Source organism: Phaseolus vulgaris, chromosome 4, assembly GCF_051622355.1.
Source record: "Phaseolus vulgaris cultivar YP4 chromosome 4, ASM5162235v1, whole genome shotgun sequence".
Lineage (NCBI taxonomy): Eukaryota > Viridiplantae > Streptophyta > Magnoliopsida > Fabales > Fabaceae > Phaseolus > Phaseolus vulgaris.
In genome coordinates, this window is record NC_143501.1 from 36181300 (window position 1) to 36193891 (window position 12592).

The window sequence follows — 12592 nt, forward strand, 5'->3', positions numbered from 1 at the left end:
AATTGGGAGAATGGAAGGTGCTAGAAGTATGCGTGGCTAATTCTACCATTTGGGATTGAGAGTAATCTGCTCAAACTCTTATGTATTGAGGTAATATCTTATATATTAATATTCAGTTCTTGATTGATTATTGGTATTGTTGTTTTACTTTTAATTTTCCGTGACAAATTGAGAATCTTAAATCTGACCGGGAGGTATTTTTAGGGTTTGGGGACCTAAACAACAATACTTAACATATTTGAGTGCTAGGAATAGACTAGAAATGTTAATTGCTATTAACGTCTGAGCTTCGTTCTAAGTTGTTCTTATAATTATGCGAGGGATCGATAGTTAGGGAACATTCTTAAGGATTTTATATGCGAGGAATCGATATAAATGATTTTTATACGGGCATCAATTTCAATTAAAGAACTTAATATTGACATATTAATCAAAATACATGAGAGTGAGAGATGAAACCTATTCCCTATTTTTCCAATTGAAACAACTAATTCTTTGTCTATTTTCTTATTGATCATCGTCAACACAACCACTTTCAATGCACTTTTAATTGTTTTGTTCTATAGCGATTATTGTACTTGATAATTCATTATTCCTTGTGGGATCGATATTCGTCCTTAGGGACAATTATTACTTCTGACAAACGCGATGCACTTGCCGTAAAAAGTCATCATGTATTGAGGTGATATCTAAATATAATATTATGTTCTTGATTGATGATTGATATTGTCATTTTGTCTCTAACGCTTGTTATCATGATTTAAATCCTTAGATTTGACTGAAAAGTATCTCTAAGTTTCTGACCCAAATGATAATGTTTAACATATGCTAGGAATAGATTTGAAATGTTAATTGCTATCAACATCTAATCGTAATACTAAAGATTTTTTATAAATATGCGAGGAATCGGTATAAATGAATTTTATATGAGATCAACATCAATCAAAGGATAGAATATTACTATACTTTTCAAAATATAAAAGATTAAGAATGATGAACCCCAATCCCAATTTTCCCAAATTGAACCAACAAACTTTTTGACTTTTTTTCTTTATAATTTTTGCAATCATTATAACAAACTCCCAACAAACTTTATTTACTTTTCTTTTCTATTTAGTAAATCTTATACTTAATAATTCAAATGTTCCTTGTGGTTTGATATCCATCCTTAGGGAAAAATTATTATTCCTGACGTTGTACACTTGTCATAAAATAGTTATCAAGTTTTTGGTGCCGTTGTTGGGGAAAAGTTTAATTTTTGTGTACAAATTCCTAAATATTGTGAATATTATAAATGTTTTCATTTTTTTGTTTAAGGTATATAGAGTGAATTTGTGGGGGAAAGTTTAATGTGATGGTTGCGAGAGAACTTTTTTTTTTTTAATAGGTTTCCAATGTAAGTTTACAAATTTACCCTTTTTAAAAAAAAATACTTGAATAATGAAATATGAGGTAAAGTATGTAGAATGAAGTTGTGGGGAAAGTTTATTCAAGTTTGTGAGTAATGTGATGCTTGGGAGAGAAATTTTTTTATTTTTTTAAGAAGTTTAAAATGTAACTTTACAAATTTATCCATTTAAAAAAAAATACTTGAATAATGAAATATGAGGTATTTTTTTTGTATATTTTTTAGTTAATTAAAATTTTAGTCAATATTTTCTTGTATCGTTGAATAATTATTTTCGAAAAAAAATATGAGTTACTAATCATTGTTTGAAGATAAAAATTTCTCAAAAAAATAATATTTTTCGTTATAAAATGAATTGTAATATTAGAAATTGTAAAAAATGTTTAAAAAATAATTTGATATAATTGATTATTTATTTAATTAATAAAAATATAATATTACAATTAATTAAAAATAAAAAATAAACTACTTATTTATGTACAAAATTTGTTTAAATTAAAATATTTTTAACCAAATATTTCAGTTAAAAAATAATAATTATATGTGTTTAAATTAAAATACTATTAATCAAATATTTTAGTTAAAATATATAAATAATCTAATGAGAAAAAAAATATAAAATCAAAACCAAAATATGTTGATGCAAAAAATAAAAATGATAACCAAAATTAAAAACCACAATTTACAAGTAATCAACACATCCAAGTGAGAACAATAAAAAATAGCACAAAATTGATTATGGCATTCATAACATGTACCACAACATTAATTTTCATAAATAAATAAGGTCAACATTGTTTATCTACTAGGGACAATCAATTATCCAAAGAAAAAAACATAGATAATTGATTAGGGGGAAAAAGCATTGATCCCTTGAAAAAAAAAACATAATCAATGTTGTTTTCCTCTAAAATGGCAGGCATAATCTATTCTCGTGTCTTTTTGTCTAAATGAAAAATGTTTCACTGTTATGCACAGAGTTCATGGCAGAAGCTCACGCGGTTTCAACAAAATAGTTGACGGTAACAAAGTAAAATGACAAAAGCTTATGTGGCTTTCTTCCCAAATTTTCAGCAGTAGCGAGGATGGGATAAAACACTTTCGTTACATTTTCTCACTCTCAAATTCACACAAACCAGTAGATACAAACATAAACCATCAATGCAAATCCATCTTCGACAATAGTAAATGACTGGAAACAAACAAAACATAAGTCTTCGTTGGACATGCTTAATCTAACTTTTTTCCAAGATAAAGCAAACTCAAAGCTTCTTCTAACACCTTTAGAGAACTTCATAGTCAGATGAACTAGATTTGAGTAAATGATGCTTGCCTAGATATTTCTTAATGTGGTCAAACAAATTGTGTTGATAAAATGGAGACTACATGGAAAAATACGGTAGGATAATTATCTGAATAACATAGGTTAAATTAATGTAAGCAATCGAAGAAGATTACACAAAGCTCACGTCCATTAAATGAATTTAACACGGTCTAGTGTCTTAACAAATTATTTGACAATACTACATATAATAAAGACCATAAGTCTTTTGTTTGCCCAAACAAAAATGATATAAAAAGATTATTTTACACTTAGTATTGTTCATGACATGACGATATAATGCAAGAGATAAGCTTGATTATACATTTTTTTCTTCAACTCCATTAATAACCTTTTATGTTTAATCTATCTAATTATGTTTATAAAATTATATGAAGTGTTTATCCTTTTGTTATCATGTAAAAACTAATCATCAAAATTTTAATTCAATTGAAATCAAATTTCAAAATTAGATTTCAAAGTGAAAGGCGTGCAATCATAACATTCACTACACTTAAAAGTAAAATTAGCTGCAAAAGAAAGTGAAGGTGATGTTGTGAACGCTAAATAGTGTCCTCTAAGCCTTCAATATTAAAAAGAAAAAAAAAATTGTGTGGGTCGAATGACCACAACTGAAACTATAAATAATAAATAATAATAAAAGTTTAAAATTTGTAGGTTAAGCCTACGTAAACATAATATATATATATATATATATTTAAATTTGTAGGTTATGAAGGTTAAGCTCACGCTTGTTTAAAAATTGTGTGGCCAAACCGTTGACTAAGCCCACGCTTTGAATAAACAATATAAAATATAATTTTGTGTGGGCAACATGTAGGCTAAGCCCACGCTTGTTTAAAAAATATGTGGCCAATATGTAGGCTAAGTCCATGCTTCTTTAAATAAACAATATAAAATATAATTTTGTGTGGGGAGCATGTAGGTTAAGCCCACGCAAAAAACACACCACCTGATCCCACGCACTGCCACTATTTTTATGTCGAGCACCCATCCTAATAAGCATTCTTTTTTAATAATTTTTTTGCTATATATAAATAGGAGTATTACATTTAGATAAATCACCATATACTCTTACAGGAAAAGTTTTGAATCCTACCTTACATTTGCCATGACATTGTTATGAATAGTATAAATTTAAAGTATGCGTATTTAACCTTAGAAATTTATTTGACATGACATTGTTATAAATATTATAAATTTAAATTATGTGTATTTAACCTTAGAAATTTAAATGAGTAATATTGGAACATAATAGCATAGTCTTGTATATTAATTGATAGAGCTACATTTAAATTAATGAATCATTTAAATTTATAACACGTAATTAAGAAAGTGAATTTAATCATACATATACTAATACTATTTTTTTCATGTAAAATTATTTATAAAATATTTATTCTCACTTCTTTTTATATTTATTGTATTTTCCTTAAAAAAAATAATAAAAACCATTCTAAGTATACCTACATTGCTTCCCATATGTTTAACCATTTGCTACGAGCGTGGTGAGTATACACTCACAATCAGCATTGGTATATTATTTTCTCTCCACTTACATAAGATGACACAAGAAACCCTTATCTTTGATTTTCTTTTCATAATGAAATTTAGAACTTTTTTTATAAAATTTTGTAGACATTATTATGAAATCTGACATCTCAGTTAAATTGACATCCCATGATCAAACTATCATTTGTCATTATATAAAAAAATATTATTAAAAAAGAAAAAAAATACAAACAAGTATGGAAGGATTAGACCAAAACCCATACAAAAGATGGATCATCAAACTAAGACTAAACAAACATAGGAACTAAACACCTAATATGATACAAATGTAGACCCCATAAAAGACTATCACACAACAAGGTCCATAAAAAAATAGATAATTCTTTTTAACCTACATTAGTACACTTCGTAGCACCTTTTCTTTGGATGCCCAAACTTTTTAGTAATTTAAATTTCCATATTAACTTATTTATCCAATACTTATATAGTACATTCTTTCATGAAGTTGTTCTCCAAATGTGAAGAAATATTTGAAACAAGATAAAAAGGATCCTTTCTCTAAAGCATGTTTATCTATCTTGCCATAGACACCAAATTCCTCCACCCCATTTTCAATATTGATATGTACCCTCTCTATATATCTTTACCACCTTATGTCGCGCATCACTTTTCATAATTTGTGATATTAGTTTCTATTTCGTACCTCGACCCTTTTCTTTTTATTTATTCCCTAAATTATCTTCATTTAATCAGATCTCCCAACGCTCTTGTATTTATATTTATTTATTCCCTTCTTATCCCTTGTCTCTCATTCTCAGTATTTTCACTTTCCTTATTGTGTTGAAATATTTGTATAAAATGTGGTGAAAGATCAGCATGTGGCTGACTTAGAAGAGCTATTTACGACAATAGCCAAGTACAACTTGAAGCTGAAACCTTGCCAATTTCAGGTCGCCGACCTGCGGAAGGCCCACCCATATCAATTAGAGAACAAGCTATCCCCCAAGTGGACTGGTCCTTTCAGAGTGACAGAGGCCCTTGGGAATGGGGCATAAAGGCTTGAGACGTTGGAGGGAGGCGCGATTCCTCGTACATGGAATGCGACCAACCTCAAGTTTTACTTCAGTTGAACAGTAACCTTGTACATAGTTCTTAGGGGACACTCTTTTCCCTTTTGAGGGTTTTTTAATGGGGTCACCCAATAAATTTCGATTGAAATATTTTCTCGAATTTTTGTACAATGCAGTTACGAACTTGTTCACCTTGCGTTAGAGGTCTCGAGAGCAGGAAAGGTAGCTTCGTAGAGAACAACTCCCGCCCCCTCGAGTGAGAACGCCAAGGTCGAAGGAAATAGTTCACCAGTTAAATCCTCCTCGCCTTTGAGCGAAGATGAAGTCAGATACAAGCCATTCCCTTGTGTTAGAGGATCTCGAGTGCGGGGGAGGTAGGTTCGCAAAGAACACCTTCCCTGCGAGTGAGAACGATAAGGTTGAGAGAAATGGTTCATCAGTGAAATCCTCTTTTAAGAGGTCGGTCACTGGTCTTTCCTCGGGTTAGAAGTCTCGGGAGAGGAAAGGGCAGGTTCGCAGAGAACACCTCCCCCTCGAGTGAGAACGCCAAGGTTGAGTAGCGCAGTTTACAGTTAAATCCTCCCCTGATTCTGAGTAAGGGTGAGGTCGGTTCAGGCTAGTGTGCAAAGCCCCGCTACCTAATGAAGAGTACGCGATAGATGAGACGGGCAAGTGTGCTACATAAAGTTCAAAGAGTTCGTTAGAGGCATTGTTGGAGGCATTAGTATGAAGTACAACAGTTAATAGTCAAGACACGTGTGCATAGGTTAAAACGGGCACAGAGAAGCGTCACTTCGGTGCATTGTTCACGTCCTGTCACACCAAGCCACGTAGGTCGCCCGGGCGAGGACTTAGTGTCTTTGCTGAACAAGTTAAAGCTCGAGACTGGGGTGTTTGTGTACCAACCAGTCCTCGGGTGTCGTTTGACCACTAGTAATGATGGGGCCGCGTAAGGTGGGTCCCACGAGCGGCATTGGGCCGGTGTCTCGCGAGGCACGTGCGCCAAGGTACCGAAGAGTGGTCAGACATCGATCACCAGGATGTGCTGATGTGTCCTCGGCAGTATAGAGAGGTCGGACATCGGTGACTCGAATAGTAGAGCTGGGCCACGAGAGGTGGATCCCAGACCACACACCAGTTATCAGTTAGGGAGAAGCCTAGGTCATGAGAGTCCATGCGGGTGGTGTGGATGACGCGTTCAGGCGTAACACAAGTAAAGAGCCACTAGAAAAGATACAACCTGTAAGGGTCACGTTCCAGGGGTGAAGTTGCACGCATGGCACGTGAGCAGCTAGGGCGCTACTAGGACGGGTGACCCCAGAGATCAGGTGCACGAGGTGGCACCCAGGTGGTCATCCCGTCAGAGGTCGCACTCCAGTTAGGGAGCCCTATGCGCTAGGTTGCCCTTGTTAGAATATATGGCCTTAAACGAGAAGGGGGGTGAATTGTTTAAGAAAGATTTTAGTAAACTTTTAAGCTTAGAATGAAAATTCTTTGAGAAAACCTTGATTAAGGATTCAGTTTTTCAAAAAACAAAAAAAGCACAAAGCTGGAAAAACAATCGGTTTTTTTACCAAAACAATCGGTTGTTTATACCAGTTTTTAAATGACAAAACTGAATTTAAAGAGATAGGGATAGAGAAATTGTACACAGTTGTTTATACTGGTTCACTCCAAATCCAGAGCTACATCCAGTCTTCTCAAAACCCTGAGGAAATCCACTAAGTAATTACCACTTGATCACTTACACAACAACCAAGAGAATGGCCTTGAACACCTCAAGAAACACACTCTCCTTGGCCAACACTAAGATTGCTGATCTTGAACACCTCAAGAACACACAGCCAAACTCAGCAAACACAGAAACGAATTGTTCAAATTCGTTTTTGGGAATTTGATGAGTACTATATTACAGTTGATTCGGTACACTTGCCGAGAAAAACAAATTGAACACTTTGTATTATTCAAAATACAGATGATTGAGATAAACGCAATTCAATCCCAAGTATCTTTCTCTATATTTGATAAGTTAGTTTGGTATTTGGTTGAATTAAACCCTAAATCTTTGAGTTCTTGTGAAATCTTTAATTTGGTTATGAACAAAGTCTCAAAATTATTTTCTATACTTAATGAGTTTTAAAACAGAACATCTTAATTAGAATTGTTCTTTGTGGGTTCGACATTCGTACTTTAAAGAGTAGTATATTACAGTTGATTCGGTACACTTGCCGAGAAAAGTCAACAAGTTTTTGGCGCCGTTGCCGGGGAACAATTTCTTTTAAGAATTTCTGAAGTATAACTCATTGAGTATTGTGAATATTCTTTTTTCTTTGTGAATATACACTGGTTTATATCTTATTCTTTTATCATGTGCTAATCCTTGCTTGAGTTGTCTTAGATACATGTTATTGAGAGGACAAGTTCCTGAAGATCAATTGGAATTTGATCCAGAAATTGAGAAGACAGCTAGAAAAAATCAGAGCAAGAAGAGAGAAGAAAAGAAGAAGCAAGGACAAGCAAAAGGAGAATCTTCCAACACTCTCAACTCACACAATCAAACAGAGTTCCAAATGACTGATAATAGACAAAATCCACCTAGAAGGACATTGGGAGACTATGCTATGCAACAAGGACCAAGGCATTTCTCTAGCATAGCCATACCTCCTGCCACCAAATCATTAGAAATGAAGCCAGCTTTTCTTAGCTTAATCAGCACTCATCAATTCACTGGAATGGATCATGAAGACCCTTATACTCATTTATCCACATTCTATGAGTTGGTTGGGACCATGGGCTTCAAGGAAAATGATATTGAATCTGTTTATCTACGTCTATTTCCTTTCTCACTTGCAGGCAAAGCAAAAGAGTGGTGAAAGTCGCATCCAAACTAGAGTCTAAGTAGCTGGAATGATGTAGAAGAGAAATTCCTACACAGATTCTTCCCACTCTCTCGATACATCAAGGTTAAGTCTGATATCTCCACATTCAGGCAAGGGCCAGAAGAACCTTTTTGTGAAGCTTGGGAACGCTTTAAAGTGATGTTAAGAAGATGTCCTAATCATGGCTTTGAGGATATTGCTCAGTTGAACATATTCCACAATGGTTTGAGGCCTGATACTAAAATGATCTTGGATGCTGCAGCAAGAGGTACAATGATGAGTGTTGATGCAGAACAAGCTACAAGAATCATTGATGCCTTAGCCTCAACAGATTACCAAGCTCAACATGATAGATATTCAGTGCAAAAGAAAGGGGTGCTGGATCTTAGTACTTCAGATGCAATTTTAGCACAAAACAAGATTTTGACTCAGCAAATTGAGACATTAACCAAGCAAATGACAAAACTGCCTCAACAATTACATGCAGTAAATTCTCCTTCAATTCAGAATCAAGCTTTGAAGTGTGATTTTTGTGGGGGAGATCATCTTAATGGCCAATGCTCTTACCAAAATCCATTAGAGGAAGAGGTTCAGTATATGAATAATCAAGGAAGGCAAGGTGGCTTTGCATATAATTATCCAAATAACATGGCTCAAGGATGGATGAATAATCCAAATCAAGGATTTGGGTGGAAGCAAGAGGCTGGATCATCTAACAGACAAGTCCCTTATCAGCAGCAACCACATTATCCTTCCATTCATGAGAGAACATCAAAATTGGAAGATACTTTTGAGAAGTTCATGCAAGCCTCTCTATCCAATCAAAAAAATACTGAAGCATCAATAAGGAATTTAGAAACACAGGTGGGGCAGTTGGCTAAACAGTTAGCTGATAATCAAGGAAGTCAATTTTCAGCCAATACACAAACCAATCCCAAGGAGCATTGCAATTCTATCACTACCAGAAGTGGGATAGTTATAGGAAAAGGAATTGGGAAAAATTTAGTTGTTGAAGAAGAGGTTTTAAGTGAGAGAGAAAATGAAAAAGAACAGAGTGAGTGTGAGGGAGGAGAAAGAAGGAATAAGGAAGATGTTGTACATATTGGAGAGAAAATAGAAAAAAATCAAAAAAGTGAAAAACAAGAGAGGAGTGTTCCTATAAAAGATGTACCTTATCCACATGCTCCTACAAAGAAATGCAAAGAAAGGCAATTTGCAAGATTTATGGATATTCTCAAAAGATTGCAAATTAACATTCCTTTTACTGAAGCTTTAAAGCAGATGCCTACATATGCTAAATTCATGAAGGAATTATTGACAAAGAAAAGAAAATTCAATGACCAGGAGATAGTTGAATTGGAAGTTGGATGCAGTGCTATAATTCAAAAGTCATTACCGCAAAAATCTAGAGATCCTGGGAGTTTCACTTTGCCAGTTACCATAGGAAATCTCACTGTTGGAAAGGCATTATTGGATCTTGGAGCTAGTATTAATTTGATGCCTTCATCAATGCTGAAGAAAATTGGAGATGTAGAAGTGAAACCAGCAAGAATGACTTTGCAGTTGGTTGATAGATCAATCAAATATCCACATGGAATAGTTGAAGATCTATTGGTAAAGGTAGATAAATTTCTATTCCCAGTAGATTTTGTTGTAATGGATATTGAAGAAGATGTTGAAGTACCTTTAATACTAGGAAGACCATTCATGAAAACTGCCAAAGTTATAATTGATGTAGACAAAGGAAGATTGAAGGTTTGTGCTCAAGATGAAGAAGTAAGCTTTAATGTTTTTGAAGCAATGAAATATTCAAATGATCAGAAAGAGTGTTTCAGAGTGGATGTGATTGTTGTTGAACCTTCAATGATGTTAATCAGGCGTCAAGCTATATGACGTTAAACGAGCGCTTGCTAGGTGGCAACCCAGTGTTTTGTTTTGAAATGTGTCTTTAATTTTTGTTTTGATTTAGTAGTATGTTTTAATATTTGATGTCTTTAAAACCAGTTTGATATGTGAAATGGTCATGTAGGTTTGAAATGTTTGGTGAAATGAATAGATGGGAGAAAGCTTATAAAGGTTTGAAACTTTTGGCAAAGACAAAATGAAAATTTTCAAGAAAATTTCATTGCAGGGTAATTTTAGCTTAAGCTAGAACTTTTAGCCTAAGCTAGTTATGCAGAAAAAGAAGAAAAAATTTTGTTCTGCAACTTTCACTTGAGCTAAAAAGAGCTAACTTGAGCTAAAGCAAATCTGTTGCTCTCTGCCAAATTTTAGCCTGAGCTAAAATGAGTTAGCTTGAGCTAGAAAACTCTGTTGCTCTCTGCCAAATTTTAGCTTAAGCTAAAAAGAGCTAGCTTGAGCTAAAACAAATCTGTTGCTCTCTGCCAAATTTTAACCTGAGCTAAAATGAGCTAGCTTGAGCTAGAACAAATTTGTTGCTCTCTGTCAAATTTTAGCCTGAGCTAAGAAGCTCTAGCCTAAGCTAGTGAGATTTCTAAAAAAAAAAAAAAAAAAAAAAAAAAAAAAAAAAACTGCAGCATTTTATAAAAATCACATTTTGAAAACCCTGCACCCTAACTCAGTTTCAGAAGCACCCTCTGTTCTAAAAAAAATCCCAAAGCTTCCATCTACATAACCATTCTCAAACAAACATTTCATCTACATTGCCATTATCAAGGTAAGTAATTACTCTTCTCCATAATCATTTTCATTGCCATTTCCATTCAACAAAGCCCAGTCATGCATGTTTCTGCTTCCAGTTAACAGTTTCGTTTTTAAATTGAAAGATTCAATCTTTTTGAAATTTCAATGTCTTGATGTTGAATAGGATTGTGGAATAGGATAATCAAAGTTAAGCATTGTCTTCCATGGATTAAATACCAAAAATTACTCATTCAATGCCATTCTATATTATGCATACCAAGTGTTTGTTAAAATGTCAATCAAATAAAACACTTTGGTTTGAGAAATGCTTATTCTTACATGTGCAGAAAAATGAGTCACACCAAATCCGCAACTGGTATTAAATAATCTGTCGTTGACACCCACTGAATTTCATGATTATCTATCTTGGCCTGGGGACAGGCACAATTTTTCAGGGGAGGCAGGAGCATATGGAGTTGGGACTAGAGTTGAAGATACACCAGAAATGGCAGCTGAACCAACTGGAGCAGCAACAAATGATGAACATTGAAGTTCAGAATGATGATGTTGGCACAGAGCGGAACAAAATCACAAGAGGAGATTGATACTTATCATGCACAATGAACAAAAAACTGGTTTTATCTTTTTGTTTAACTTTACTTTCAGTTTAATTTAGTAAGTTGACTTTAACAATTTAGTTTAGTATAGTGGTTGATGTTTGCATATTTTGTGAAATCTTGTATATAGATGCTGGTATAATTTTTTGGAAAAAAGAAATCAAACCATAGTTCTAAATTAGAACAACCAAATGGATTGATCAGGGACTTAATTTGAAAAAGAATTTGTAGCTGGAACCATCACTCAAACTGAGAAAGGATAGTAATGTGTAAAAGTTGGAACAAGGTAAATAGTTGAAAGCAATGTTTGAGAACAAATGAGGAATTGAAATTAGCCAACCAAGTGAGAGTGTGAAACCTTTAAACAGTTTGAGAGACTTTCACTAGTGAAGAGTTAATTGAGGTTGCCTAATTTTCTAGTCAATTGCATCACAAAATAATATATGGAGATGATTGAGGCATGTTTAATAGAGTTGGAGGTGAGAAAACTCAGAACCAAACAGCTAATCTTTGCAATATATGATGAAATGTGCAGAAAATAACCCTTTTTGAGCCAAATTTGTTTTATTGCACCCTAGCTTCTGATATACATATATTGTCCTACCTTGTGGTATGCTAACAAAAGGAGAGCATAGGTGCAATTCAAATTTATATAATTAAAAGAATTGGGTGTGTGGCTGCTGGGATTTTGAGAATGAAAAAAAAAGAGAAAAAAAAGAAAAAGAAAAAAAAGGGAATGACAAAATTATCCAAATTCTCATTCTCTTTTCTAAAAAAAAAAAAGCAAAGGGAATTACAAGAATATAAAAAGAAGCAATGTGAATGAATCTTATGGAAGGAATAATGGATAACACAATTAGAAAGTGAATTGCAAATATGCTAATATTTTGTTAAGTGTGCATTTTGTTATCCTGGAAAAACCAAATTTTCTTTGTAACCTAGCCTCATTACAACCTGAAAAAGACCTCAAGATCTATGTTTGTGAAAGTGTTTGTAATCAATTGGAAATGAAGGGCAACCTTAAATTAACTTAGAATTCAGTGAAAAAAAGAGGGAAAACACTCACCAGTGAGGAATGAAGAGAGAAATTCCTTAGTTTGATTCTCAGTGAAGAGTAACAA

General features: G+C 33.6%; 1 protein-coding gene and 1 pseudogene across 1 annotated transcript; one reads left to right on the forward strand and one right to left on the reverse strand.

The window, feature by feature from the left end:
• The first annotated feature begins 7746 nt into the window (after positions 1 to 7746).
• On the forward strand, positions 7747 to 10104 carry LOC150028030 (uncharacterized). The gene is given in 1 exon segment (XM_090301015.1): positions 7747 to 10104. A coding segment is annotated over 1 exon segment (2202 nt). The 5' UTR covers positions 7747 to 7902.
• On the reverse strand, positions 8293 to 8399 carry LOC137838944 (small nucleolar RNA R71; annotated as a pseudogene).
• Positions 10105 to 12592: the final 2488 nt, after the last annotated feature.